This window comes from Catharus ustulatus, chromosome 1, assembly GCF_009819885.2.
Source record: "Catharus ustulatus isolate bCatUst1 chromosome 1, bCatUst1.pri.v2, whole genome shotgun sequence".
In the NCBI taxonomy this organism is placed as follows: domain Eukaryota; kingdom Metazoa; phylum Chordata; class Aves; order Passeriformes; family Turdidae; genus Catharus; species Catharus ustulatus.
In genome coordinates, this window is record NC_046221.1 from 140,464,417 (window position 1) to 140,477,471 (window position 13,055).

A 13,055-nucleotide genomic window follows, 5' to 3' on the forward strand; every position below is an offset into this window, starting at 1 on the left:
TATCACTATATCATGACAGGATTTTGCAATTTCAAGAAAGAAGTTCCATGTGATACATTTGTGCTACCAAAAAACAGTATCTTAATCTTTATAAAGCAATGAAATGCCAAAAAATACTATAAAGAACACATCATAGAAATCTATTGCAACATACAAACTGCAAAAGAGAAGGATACTTCCTAATAGCAAAATTATCAAAACATGCACCAATCTACAGTGTTAGTAATGACTCTGCACACATGCCAAAGTTTAGAAGGAAACCACACACTAACAATTACTGAAACTGTTGTACCTTTAGCAATTTTCTGTGCAGTTTCTAGAATTGTAATTGCAGCAGGATATGCCCGGCCACTAACTGCTGACATAAATGGTGTCATGCCTCTCGCATCCCTGGGCAAAAAAACCCCAACAAACAAGTTAAAATACTGAACTCTTTCATTATAACAGGAGACATAGGATGCAAATACATGAAAATTTAACACTACTGATCTTGTGCAAACAGAAAAATCACAGCGTGAATAAGCACTGATGTTTATTTTAAGTCTCTGAAACGGACTTAGTTTTTAAGCATGGCAGGACACAATACAGCTGTATTTTAATATTCTCAATTTTAACAGGCCTTTATGTAACTTATTTTAAAAGGTTTCTATGTAATTGATTTAAGGTAACAGAACATTACAAAGGACAGTGAGAACTCATATGAAAATCCTTACTTAGCTGATAGCAATTCTCGAAGATAAGGCTGTAGAACAACACTATCACACAGCAATTTCAGTATGAAATGAGCATTTGCCTTCCGATCCTTCGATTCCACTACAGACGGTTCTGTAGAAGGACCTGTAGTAAGAAAAAAAAATTGCAGAGAAAACAGTTTTTCCTCAAAAAATGACTACCTGCTAAAAGCAAGTAATTCACTGGGGTAAAAAATTGGTAACTTGACTATTCAGTAGTTTCAGCAATACTTCACTGAAGTACTGCAAATTTCAGTTCCAAATTATATTTGAAATACAGAGGGTAATCCCAATTTCATGCTGATTTCCATAGTTTTACATATTTGTCACTCTTCATGTATATTTTTGCATAAAACATACTATGGTGCTTCATTTACTTTCTGCACACTTGAGAAATTCTGCTTCAATCCAATCTTCATCTGATAAGAGGCAGTTTCATATGCAGCAAGTCTGTGCAAGCAAAGACAGCTTTTGAGATAATTTTCATTCTAAAGCACAATCAAATAAGCAGTATGTCCTCACCTGGTATTGTGGAAGTGCTGGGTCCTTGGCCGGTGCCAGTCGCTGCTGTGGTAAGAGATCCCACAGCGGGGGCCAGGATAAAATCAATGTCACCATCTTTCAGTAAACAGAACAGCAGGATGTATATCAATACATAAAAACATCCCTAACATCATGCTCTTGCTGCAGTGTCTAACACACTGCAGGTTTTCCGTATTAACTGGTAAGCCTTCCCACAAACGGCCACATTCCTGGGTCCGTAATGTAACTCAGCATTACAAAGCAGACTTCCCAGAAGTTTGTCACCAGCATTAAAAAGACACATATTGGATTTAAAAACAGCTGTTAAGTCTTCAGTGAACTCTTAAAGTTATCTCAGTGAACACTTGCTACCTCAGTGGCATTAGACCAATTTCAGATTAAAATAAGTTATTATTCACCTTAAAAGCCATTGGTTCTTTATCAAATCTCTTCTTCTACAATCTAATGTGATATTGAGCAGACTTACCTGGATCCATTGCAGGAGGATCTGGCACCCAGCTGGGAGGAGCTATTGGTGGAGAAACTGGGTCCTGGTGATCACTTGATGAAGCACCAGCTTCATGTCGGCCCAATCCAGCAGCTCTCAAGGATCTTCTCATCATTTCCCTTAATCTCAAACTAAATACAAAACCAGGGCAGAAATACTCTCGTTTTCATTTATAATCAGAACATATTTAAGAAAAATTTCACAGTGAAAAAGGAAAACAAACTCCTCTTATCACCATTTTATTTCAGCATAAATAAGAATGAGCCAAGAGGTATTTTTCATTACATTTTGTTGCACCAGAATGTATTAGCCGTGGAAGAGGAGTCCCTCAGAAATGCTTCAAGCCAGATCTGAGCCCAGAACACATCCCTAGGCACCACAGCACTGCCTCTTGCAGGCAGCAGCTGATGGGCATTCTCACTGCCATCTGACATTCCTTTCAGCCCAAGCTCATTGCTGGGAGTGTTAAGCTCTTGCAAGGATTTGCTCCTGTTGCTATTGCTTTTTAAATCTAACTACAAGAAAGGGTTAATGAAAAGATAAAAAATGGGTTTTGATAGAATTTCTTAATGACTGCTTAGAATAAAATGAATCAACTTAAATTCTTTCCCAGTGGTGCCATATTGGTCCCAATGTTATTCATCTGCTTAAGTGACCATCCCCCTCAGAAATTCTCTTAAAATAAGCCTGGACATCATAGTTCTTGGTAAAGAACACTAGAGCTTATCCTCAAATTCCCTTTCCCCACAAGGAGGAACATTTACATTTCACAGCTGACAGACAAAGCATCAACCCCAGAAAACAGGATTAGTTTAGAAATGTTCCACCATTAGTTCTCACACAAAAAAGGGTTCAAGAAAACACTAGAGCTCTAGTTTGGCACTTAAACAAGTGAAATCCATTCTAAGCTAGCAACAGAGATTGATTCTTAAACTAGACCAAAGGAAAGAATTAATAACAGATTGGTAGTTAATACAGAAATTAGTATACAGAAAACAAGAAGAAAGCATTATTCAGTTTACCTCCTGCTGCTTGATGATCCTGCCCTATTTCCTGGACCATTACTTGACACAACAGAGATTGCATTTGCAATAGCTTCCACAGCCGAGAGCCTTTCAGCAAATGTGTTCCTTTCAGAGCGCTCTGCTTCTGAAAAATCAAGAAAAGCGTCAGTGCTAAAATATTACTTGGGAAAATTGCAAGAACAGAGTATAAAATATGGAACATCACTATTTTTTTTTATATTAGAGACAGACTAGGTTCATGTACAAATTTTTATTTTGGATGAGCTTAAAAATGTACAAGCTTTCAGTATCATCAACAGACAGGGTCCTATCACGTAACCAATTCCAGACACTTGCTGAGTCAAGGTTTTAAAAAAGCCTTGATAAAAATGATAAAAAACAAAGAAAACAAAACAAACAAAACACAAACCAAAACAACAATTAAAAACACACAAAACCAAATAAACAAACAAAACCACCAAAACAACTCACATGGAACCACCAGACCAGAAGAACAAGAAAACAAACAAACTACACTTCACATCGAGCATCCATGAATAATGCAAATGTGTGGGCTTTTATACACACACTCTAGGTATGACCATGCTTAGGAGAACTGTGTTTGGAATGTAAGAAGACAGTACAATCAGTTTACATCAGAAAGAACTAGCAATTCTCCTAACATCTACAACCCTAAGCACCATAGCACCCACAGGTTCTACTCATACTGAGGACTGAATTTTGTCAAGTGAGATACAGAACATTATTTTTATTAAAACCCAGCCTTCCATACAAACTAGATGGAAATTGTGTATTTCTGAAAAAAAAAAGGTAAAGTATTTCCTTAAAATTACTCTGATTGCTCTTTCAGGATATGTCTCAAAAGTTGTGAGGGCTAGCACTCACTTTCCATTCAAAGGCTCTTCAAACTGAGAGTCACCATTCCCTGCACACTTATTTTCAGCAGTGACAGTATTAGTGTCTGGACAGTTCTGAAAGAATAAGGCAGTCTGACAGTGTGTGTCAGCTGTTATGGTAAGTTTATTCTTTAAATACTTCTACTCATCACTACCCTAAATAAAAGAGATCCTAGCTTTTGCTTGTTCACAAGAATTTCCAGGCTGCTTACACAAAGATCAAAGCAGACAACTGTTAAACAGTTAGTGACAGAACACTACTCTTGTGTGCCTAGCTACAAGTAGATTCATAGTTGTAAATGAACTGCCATTGTATTTGTGCTGCACTCCTTTCACAGACCCACGAGCTCTCATATAACTCATGACTCATGACTTCTGGACCCCTCACACAAGAGGTCACAGCTCTTGAGAGTGATCTCTCAAGCAGTACAACCATTCTCTGCAGCAGAGGTTTTACCTGTTCTGGAGAAAGTAATCTGTAACTGAATTTTCACTGTTCCATGAACAAAATTAGCATTTGTTTTTGGAGAACCATCAATTGTAAATGCTTTGGCTCTCAACAGGTGATTTGCTGATACTATTTTCTAATGATATCTGTCCCAGTTCTCCAAGCAAAAATCCTCAGTTTTTATGTGTTCAGTGATGTTAGCTGAAATTTGCTGTTTTGGACATTTCTTTTAGACATGCTTTTCCCAATATCCCTTCTATTGGCAAGAGGAGATATCAATTCACAGAAACAGAGCAGCCTTCCCCCAGCTTTGCAGGTCTGAGGCCACTTTTCCTGCAATTCATTTATCATTTATCCAACACTGCAGGAGCTATAGCAAAACTAGGCACAGGATGTGAGAGAAAAGAGAAGAAAAAAAAAAGCTTATCCCTGCCCTCAATATTTCCTTTCTGGCATTTAAGGAGAAATCTGTTTGAACAAGAGTGAAGAATCTCAAGCAGGTACTAGCTGGGAAGTGGCACTATGTTCTGAAATTGTTAAGAAACATCATATCTGTATGTCTGGAATTGAAGCCTTTACTTTTAAATTAAATTTCTTTTAAAGTTTAAGACATGACCATGTAATTCACAGACAGTAACGTAAGTCACCACTCCCTCCATTTGATAAACAGAAAATAAGCTTGTCTTAATATATCACTAAAAGTTACAGTGGAAGATAAATGTGACCTGAGTCTAAAGATATGAATCTTCTTCAAGGACAAGTTTTATGAGGGAAAAAGAGAGAGGCAGAGGAGTGTTACAAGTCTATCAGGTTCATGGTTTTCATTTTTCAGAAAGTTAAATTACACCCAAATGAAGTTACTGAAAAAAATGTCAAGGTTGCAAAGACAAGCACTCATAGGAAAAGTCGGATTAAGTATGCCTATGCATCCTTATTTCAACTTCCTTACGTGCTTATGGTAACACAATCTCCAGTTACACAGTTAGGTTTTGTTCTTATTTTGGTTTGGGTTTTTTATTTTGGATTGTTTTGTCGCCCCACCCGCCCTGCACTCAGCAACAAGACCCCTGCCTCAATCAGTGCACAGGATGGACGACACACTGAAAATGAAGGGTTGTACAGACAGCAGGCTGTTTATGCCCTGTTTGCTGCAACAGTAGGGAGGGGAGTAGTAAGGCAGCAACAGCTTGGGAAGGAGAGGAGGAAACACTGTGTTGTGCTAAATGCCACTGAACATCGCTTTGGAAAACTGGAACCTATTTCTACCACATCCATCAGCACACAGAACTTTGTGAAACAAGTTTTTACAGATGATCGTGATACATATTGCTCATTTCTGGACACCTAAAAGGTGCCTGACTCACAGAAAAAATTAACATTCACAGCACAACTAAAACTACGATTAATCCAGTTCTAGAATTCAGTGTTTTGAAGCAACACCTACTCAAAATCAGGCCCTAAGCTTCTCAAAAGAACACTCAAAATTAATTGTTTTGAATACAGAAAAACTTCAAGTTATAATAAAACCCCAAGCAAGAGATGAGAAAGCTGCACATCACCCCCATTTTATAAATAGGGATATGAGGAACAGTTAAGGTATATAAATGACTAAAATTCAATGACAGCACCATACAAAAATCCCACAAGGAAGTTAATTTGTTATTCAGAGTAGGGTTTGTATGGTGTGCAAGAGTAAAGAATGGGGCCACACACTGAATGATGAGGATAAGAAGAAATATTGAATAGCTACCCATTCGGTGAGCACCGTCCATCTTGTGCACTGAATGAGGTAGTCCTGTGGAAAAAATAGTATGACGGTGTAATTAAAGACCATTTCACAATGCACACCCGTGTACAGCACGTGGGTAAACTTAATTCTGCCATTCCCTAATTTTTGAGTGCTTGACTTAGCAACCTTGCTCTGTTAACATGCTTTTTACATAATGGTATTTAACAGACATTCTAAAATGGTGCCAGTAACTGGCATGAATAGGTTGTTTTTCCACATTTCTTAATACATATCAAGTAGCATTTCTATTTGAAGGGATTAACAGATACTAGAACACTTCAAAATTATTAAATACCATTTCTCATAAATTTTACTAGTGATATAAAAAAGTAGTGAAAGGGGATACTAGTGACACAAAGGAAGAAGAATACTTTTTTCATCTAAAATTAACATGTGAATGTCAAAAGTTTTTACTATCAATAAAAACAGCTTAGTGCTCTGAACTATTGAATTCTTATAAAATTCTCATAAAACCTTATGAGTGATAAAAATGTTGTCTCAGCACGTTATAAAGGCCAGGGCACATTTTAGGTGCTAAATTTTAATATACCCATATATGAAGAATGCAGCCTTTATTTTGTATTTTCTTGAAAATGCATGAAAATTACTTTCAAATTAGATTCATTATATTGTTGAGCTCACCCTCTTCCTCTTTTGTTTCCTTGTTGCTGGTTGGAAAGCATACAGACACACAAGCATGCAGAATATTACGGTTTCCATCACATCTGTGGCCAAGGAACGTCTGCAGCATTTGTGGATTCTGATCCAAGACTACTGCTTGTTCAAGATTCATCAGGTATTGTCTGCAAGCCTCATAGTCACATCGAAGAATGTGCTGCATCAATGTTTGTTTCTGTACTCAAAAGAATAGAATATTTTAGAAATGTAAAGCACAGAAGGTACATCTTATTTTCTTCTAATTTTGAAATTAGGAAGATCTTCATCTCCAACACTGGCTGGAAGTTAGTGCAGGAGCTGTTCAGAATATGCATTATCTCAATTATAGCACTGTTAAAAACAGAGTTGTGTGCATTCAGGCACAACTAAGCAAATGGAACAGAGCAGAAGAAGCCATCAGGTTCACAAAAGCATTCCTTTGGCTTCAAAGTTGGATTCTTAAGATAGATTACTTCCATTTCATAGCTCCATGTAACGTGGGAACAGTGACAACTGCAAAAGCCTACAGATCTACACAAACGAGTTCTAACCCAGTTCTTTTTAAACAAGTGATTTATGTGCTGAGAAGCGAATTGTTAGAAGCTGTTGAAGATCTGGGAGGTTCACCCCATACATAACCAATTTTTCCATAATGATGGAATACTACTTCACTGTGAAATCCATCTCAGTCTAACAGGTACACAGTACCTCCGGGTGGCAGCAGAACACACAGCAGAGCTAACAAACTACCGACAAGATTTTACAAGTATGACATACAAATTCACAGCACTACTACTCAACACACATCACTGATGACAGAACTCTACAGGTGATTCAAGTGAAAAAACTTTCACTTTCCTCTCATAGTTTCCTAGTGCCTTCTCCAAATAGATAATTTTTTTTTAAAAATTGCATTCTCAGGGATCCAACCAAAACAAGTTGTTGGATCTCCGAGAAAAATTCTGCACCCATGAGACAAATGAAATTGCACACTGTTAGTAGATATAAAAACGTAAGCCTTTCAAAATCAATGCCTAAAAACCCCTTACTAATTAAAATCCTGATACAGAAGCCACGCACCCCTCAAAAACAGTCTCGCACTTCACCTGGCAAATTGGTTGGTGTCTTCATGTTTCTAAGAGAATCTTCAGTTGAAATTAGCCTCTTTTAAACAGTGAAAATATGAATCACTATCTAAACATGAAGCTGTTTTAAGCATTACTGTATAAAAGCAAAAGAAAAAAAAAACCCACATAATTTGGTAGCAGAGAAAATATTTTACCTCAACAGCCATAATGATAATAGCAGCTTTCTTTTTGATGGTCGAGTTAGCAGGAAGATTTGTTAAGGAATGAACACCCATTCCAAGACTACTAATAGGTGGAAGATCAAGCCAGTCAGGGTCTCGTATGCCACCCATACAATCTTTTGCCATTGGATAGATTGTACCATTCCCATCTCTAAGAATAATAGGTGATTCCTACATTTGGGGAAAAAAAGTTTCATTATTAAGTCTCCACTATTTATAAATATTATATTTCCCAAAAGGTCCAGTTCTTCTTGACTGCCAGCAATTATAACAGTTCACTCAAGATTGTCATTTATGACACTGACTCCTATCATTACAAGTGGTGCAATGTAAGATTAGAGATTCTCTTTTGCAAATGCCTGAAATGTGCTTAACATAATAAATATTATTAAAGTATATTCCTTATGACGTTAATTAACATTACCAGTGAAATAAATAGTATTTATACCTTTAGCTTACTTACATGCTCCCAGTAAAGTTGAATATATTGAAATGAAACATTCAAATTAAATTATTTTGCAAAAAGCATTCCCTTCAATTATCCTTAACAAAGTATACCACATTTGTGGAAGAGTTGCACAAAATCTCAATCATTTTTAGTGAATTTGTATTTTCAGTCAAATACAGATTAAATTTTTTTTTTTAATATTTCCATTTATTCTCAAGAGTGGATTTATATCTGACCCAGTTCCAAGATACAGCTAGATCACATTCCAAAATGCAGTAAGATAACAAGTTGATACTAATCCAAGAACCATTCTGTCATCTTTCCCCCTCCTTTTTTATATTCAAGGTAGAGTTTAAGTAAGATGTGCTTATGAAAGCTGATTGCTATTCCCCTTGTGCCATCAAAATATTAAAGGTAGCAGCAAGTTTTTCAGATTTTGGAAAAGCCTTTCAGAAGGCTGCACCATCTCATTCAAAGATGATGGAAGTGAAGTGCAGTGAAGTTAAATGATTGAGACACAAAACCACAAACCTGTCCAGCTGTAAAAATAGCAACACTTCTCTCATTCTGACCCAGGAATGCAATGCTGCTAGTAGGGAAATTATTTTCCTGTTCAGCCTTTCCTGTGGCAAGGTCAAATATGCAGTATCGAACCCAGTTCCCGGTTTTCAGAACAGCATGCACTCCTTCAACAAAGGAACATGAAGAAAAATGTTAATGTGTTTTACAGATGGCATCCAGAAAAAGAACTCCTAACTAAAGCACTTTCAAGAAATTACTAATATCAATGGAAGCACCTGTTTATGTCATTTTCAAAGTAGGTGTTCTTTACTTGGATGAGAGACAGGTAATAATGGAACCAACAGATTCAGACTCATGGGGTAAAAGTCCTACTTACCTTTTGAATCTACATTTACTGCTAGGATCTCTGTTTTTTCAGGAATACACAGCTTTTTGGGTGTTCTTTGAAAACAGTCAGGAACCTTGGGAGTTCCACCAGTTTTTACAACCTGAAAACAGATGTGAAATTTTAAGCTGCAATTAAGCCCACATAGTGCTGACACTTCAAAATACTGATTGTTTCCTCCCTGTTTCACAAACACATACCTGCAGTTCATCTATTCTGAGCAGCCTACAGTCTTGGAGGAGAGAAGAAGGATCAGGATCGGAATTAGAACTGCTCTGACAGTTTGCATTATTGGAGGTGCCTGGAAATTTCACAGCAACGTACGCACCGTCCACTTTTAGCACCTACAGGCAGAACACATTAGAGTTTTACTAAAAGGCTCAACAGAATCTGATTTGTTTCAAAATAAACCACACCTTGTTCAGGGAGAGGAAAAAATTCACAATATCCAGTCAAAAAATGGTATAATTATGGTCATTAGCCTTGTCATTTTGCTAAAATTACTGAAGTTTGAGAAACTTGGACTTCCTAATGACTTCATAAGCATCCTGAATCATATCAAAGGTCCCCCCATTTCAACATCCTACATCCAACAGGAGCCAACATCAACTGACTAGAAAAGCTCCTACTGGTACTCCCCTGGTCTCTTTCCAACTTCCACCTCTGGAAACAGCGGGACAACTTCAAGTTTAATAGTCTGGATAGACATTTCTCTTATTAATTTGCACAACCACTTCTGGAAGTAAACACTATTCTTGTGGCAATGAATTACAAACATTAGCCAACCATTCAATAACAACAAAGTCTACACTGAGTCTCCTTCTTTAAGTGTCCGTTAGCTCTTATACTACAAGATAAAGAAAGAAACTTTTTTTGGCCCCACCAGAAAATTTTTAGTGCTCTTTCTTCAGCAGGACTGTACACAGTGGAAAAAAGACCTATTAGTCTAGTACCTGTTCTGTACACTCAATGATCAAGTTCTCCACTCAGTCCCTTAGGACTGAAGGATAGAGACAACTGCATCCAGTTGTTCCTCATGTGTGTGTGTGTCTGTCCTTCTCTGACTCCCCAAGGAAACAGAAGTTATTCAACCCTACACTGACACAGGAATTTTTAAGACTGTAAGCCTCTCTAAAGAGTTGCTGTCATGCTATCTAATCAGAACTGTCAAAACAGGCTTCCTTGACACAGGAACTTCTTGTGCTATCACCAAACAGCAAGACCCTTAGAACTTCCAGCTGAGACCACAGTTTTCTCAAAATGAAAACAAAGCTATGGCAGAAGGGGGTGCAGAAAGAACAGACAATGTTTTAATTACGAGCAAAAACAAGAACTCTGTATGTTCTCAGTCTTGATCAAAACTAGATATAATCAACCATCAGTCTTTAATAAGCCCTAATTTCTCAGTAGTTTCTACACAGAAAGTGCTTAACAAACAAAGGTCTAGATGTAAGCAACTCTACCTAAAAGGTCTCCAACAATAAAAAAAAAAAGTCTTAAATTTTCAAGATACTGTATGTAAGAAGAATGCAGGCACTTCCATGTATTCTCCCAATTTCTATAGCTAAGTGTAGCCTGTCAAATGCACTAGAGAAAATGATATATTGACAAACCTTAAAGCAATAGCACATTATTTTTGTAACAAAGATTACTGTGGATAGAGTTACAGGAGTTTCTCCCTCCGTGCTGAAACTTCACTCTGGAAGCAGAATTAAAAGTTCTAGTAGTAGAGCATTGCTGATAACTGTAAGAATACTACTTAAAAATTTCAAGATTCAGACCTAGTCAAAGGATTCACAAACATTAACCATCATCTGGACTATACAAAAACAGATTTCTATTGTGATTGGCAAGACAACTCTCTAGACAAAAACTGTGATTTAAAAAAAAAATGTATCCTATGCACATTAGGTGTTTCTAATATAATCAGACTAATCACAAGCCAGTGGTTCAATCAGAGCTTCTAGCCCAAAATGTAGAATCTTTTCTTGAATGACTACATGTTGCTACAAGAACTTTATAAACTTGGCTGTTTTCTGATGGAAGTACACCTTAAGAAAATGTACAATTCCCCAATCTTTAACATTTCCCATCTCCATAATTTAAAAGATTTTTACTGCATGCTTTCTGGCTGCTCTTAGTGTCATCAACTGCATAATTTCTCACTTACATCACTTTTAATGTGTTCAGAAAAATTATGACAGTTTTTAAGTGCTGGAACTCTTATGGCATCCACATGACGAATTATTTTTCTTTCCCAAATCTTGAGGAAAATAATGTATCTTTAAAAACAGGAAAATATGCTTATTAAGATTTTTGCTAAGAAGATAATCATCACTTCAAACTAAAATCAGTTCTTTAGTTAAAGTACTACTACAGCTGTTGGTTGTTATACAGAAAGACAATAAAACTATTCCCTGATGTAGTGAGCAACAAGCTTGAGTGAAGCATTTCAAAATAACTGTACATAGAAAGCTCCAAAGCAAAGATGTGGCATAATGAGCCAGCACCAAACAAGATAAATATGCAACATAAATATTCCTCTTTAATTGAATTTATATGTCTGAGATAATTTTAAAACTCATTACAAAAATAAAATGCAAAAACTTAAAGGATTGAGATGTTTTAGCTTACACAAGTAATGTACTGCTGATACTGCTAATGCAAAAGTTTCACCAATTAGAAACAAGCATTTTACATAACTATATACACAATATGTGCCTTACTACACACTAAATTAATTAAGAGAATGAATTGAATGAAAAAAGTAAGCAGCAAAACAGAAAATCAAAGAATTTTTTCTGAAAAGCAGAATACCTTTTTGGTGCATTTTCAACTACAAGATAATGACACCTGGTCTTTTTAATGGAATAAAAGAAATTATTTGAGAAACTGAAAGATGAACACAGCTGTTAACTCCTTTATCCTTACTATCAATCAACTTCCACAGTCCCTAACAACAAAATGCCACTCGAAATCATTGAATCTTTCCCTCTCCAGAATCACCAAATTCTTCCTCAAAACACAGCAGCAGAAGACCACGGAAAATAATTTTTTTACTTCCTATTCAATCTTTTTTTTGAAGTGGAAGAAATTTTAACATCACAGAAAAGGCTTCTATCTCTATCCCAAAGGTAGAATGAACACCTTCAAAGAAATACTGACACAATTTTTAAAAATGCCCAACTTTGAAAGATTATAAATAGGGAGTGGGTAACTCTTCTAGGGTAAGATCCAGTCTGTGTTTTTTCAATTTAACCTTCTCATTGGAAGGCTTCAATCTCAGACCGGAATCAAAGGAAAAAAAACAAGAGCAAGTGACTGACTGAAATAATGAAATTCAAAGTAAGAACAAACTACTCAATCCAAATTTACATTTTATAAAATTCCTAGGAGCTGATAGGTTTTCTTTGTGTAAGAACTGCAAAACTGGTAATACACAGGATTCTCACCTGGTTGAGGATAACTTAGATGACCAGAAGCAGTTTGGGGAGGCCTTGGACACTGCCAATGGAAAGCCTCAGACCAAAACGAACCGCAGCTGCCAAAGAAGAAAAAAGCAGCTCCAACCCAGGTTCCCCATCCCTCTGTCCTAGCAGTGGTTTCAGACACCATTTAAGCCACTTCAGAAGAAGAGATCTAAAAGCTAATGTGGTTAGGTAAATATCCCAAAGTGCATGGGATCAACAGGAAAAAAACCTTTTATCCCTCTGATATCAGCGAGGAGAAACAAAGGCTTATTACAGCCCATATCTTTTCTCAAAAACACAAAAGAACGCTCCATGAGACTTCTCACCAACGCAGACAAGAGATGG

The 13,055-nt window shown here is 36.7% G+C and overlaps 1 protein-coding gene across 9 annotated transcripts in view; it reads right to left on the bottom strand.

Moving 5' to 3' along the window:
• UBR5 (ubiquitin protein ligase E3 component n-recognin 5) overlaps positions 1-13,055 on the bottom strand; it is an 88,171-nt gene that overhangs the window by 26,918 nt on the left and 48,198 nt on the right. For 5 of the 9 annotated variants that reach the window (XM_033079631.2, XM_033079586.2, XM_033079578.2 and 2 more), the window contains 11 exons: positions 9,441-9,584; positions 9,232-9,343; positions 8,865-9,019; positions 7,859-8,056; positions 6,562-6,772; positions 5,881-5,925; positions 2,784-2,910; positions 1,741-1,892; positions 1,254-1,349; positions 714-837; positions 293-390 (listed from right to left, as the gene is read on the bottom strand). In XM_033079631.2, coding sequence (XP_032935522.1) covers positions 293-390; positions 714-837; positions 1,254-1,349; positions 1,741-1,892; positions 2,784-2,910; positions 5,881-5,925; positions 6,562-6,772; positions 7,859-8,056; positions 8,865-9,019; positions 9,232-9,343; positions 9,441-9,584 — 1,462 coding nt within the window. The remainder of the gene's footprint in view (positions 1-292; positions 391-713; positions 838-1,253; positions 1,350-1,740; positions 1,893-2,783; positions 2,911-5,880; positions 5,926-6,561; positions 6,773-7,858; positions 8,057-8,864; positions 9,020-9,231; positions 9,344-9,440; positions 9,585-13,055) is intronic. The other 4 variants (XM_033079613.2, XM_033079595.2, XM_033079604.2 and 1 more) reach the window with 3 other exon arrangements.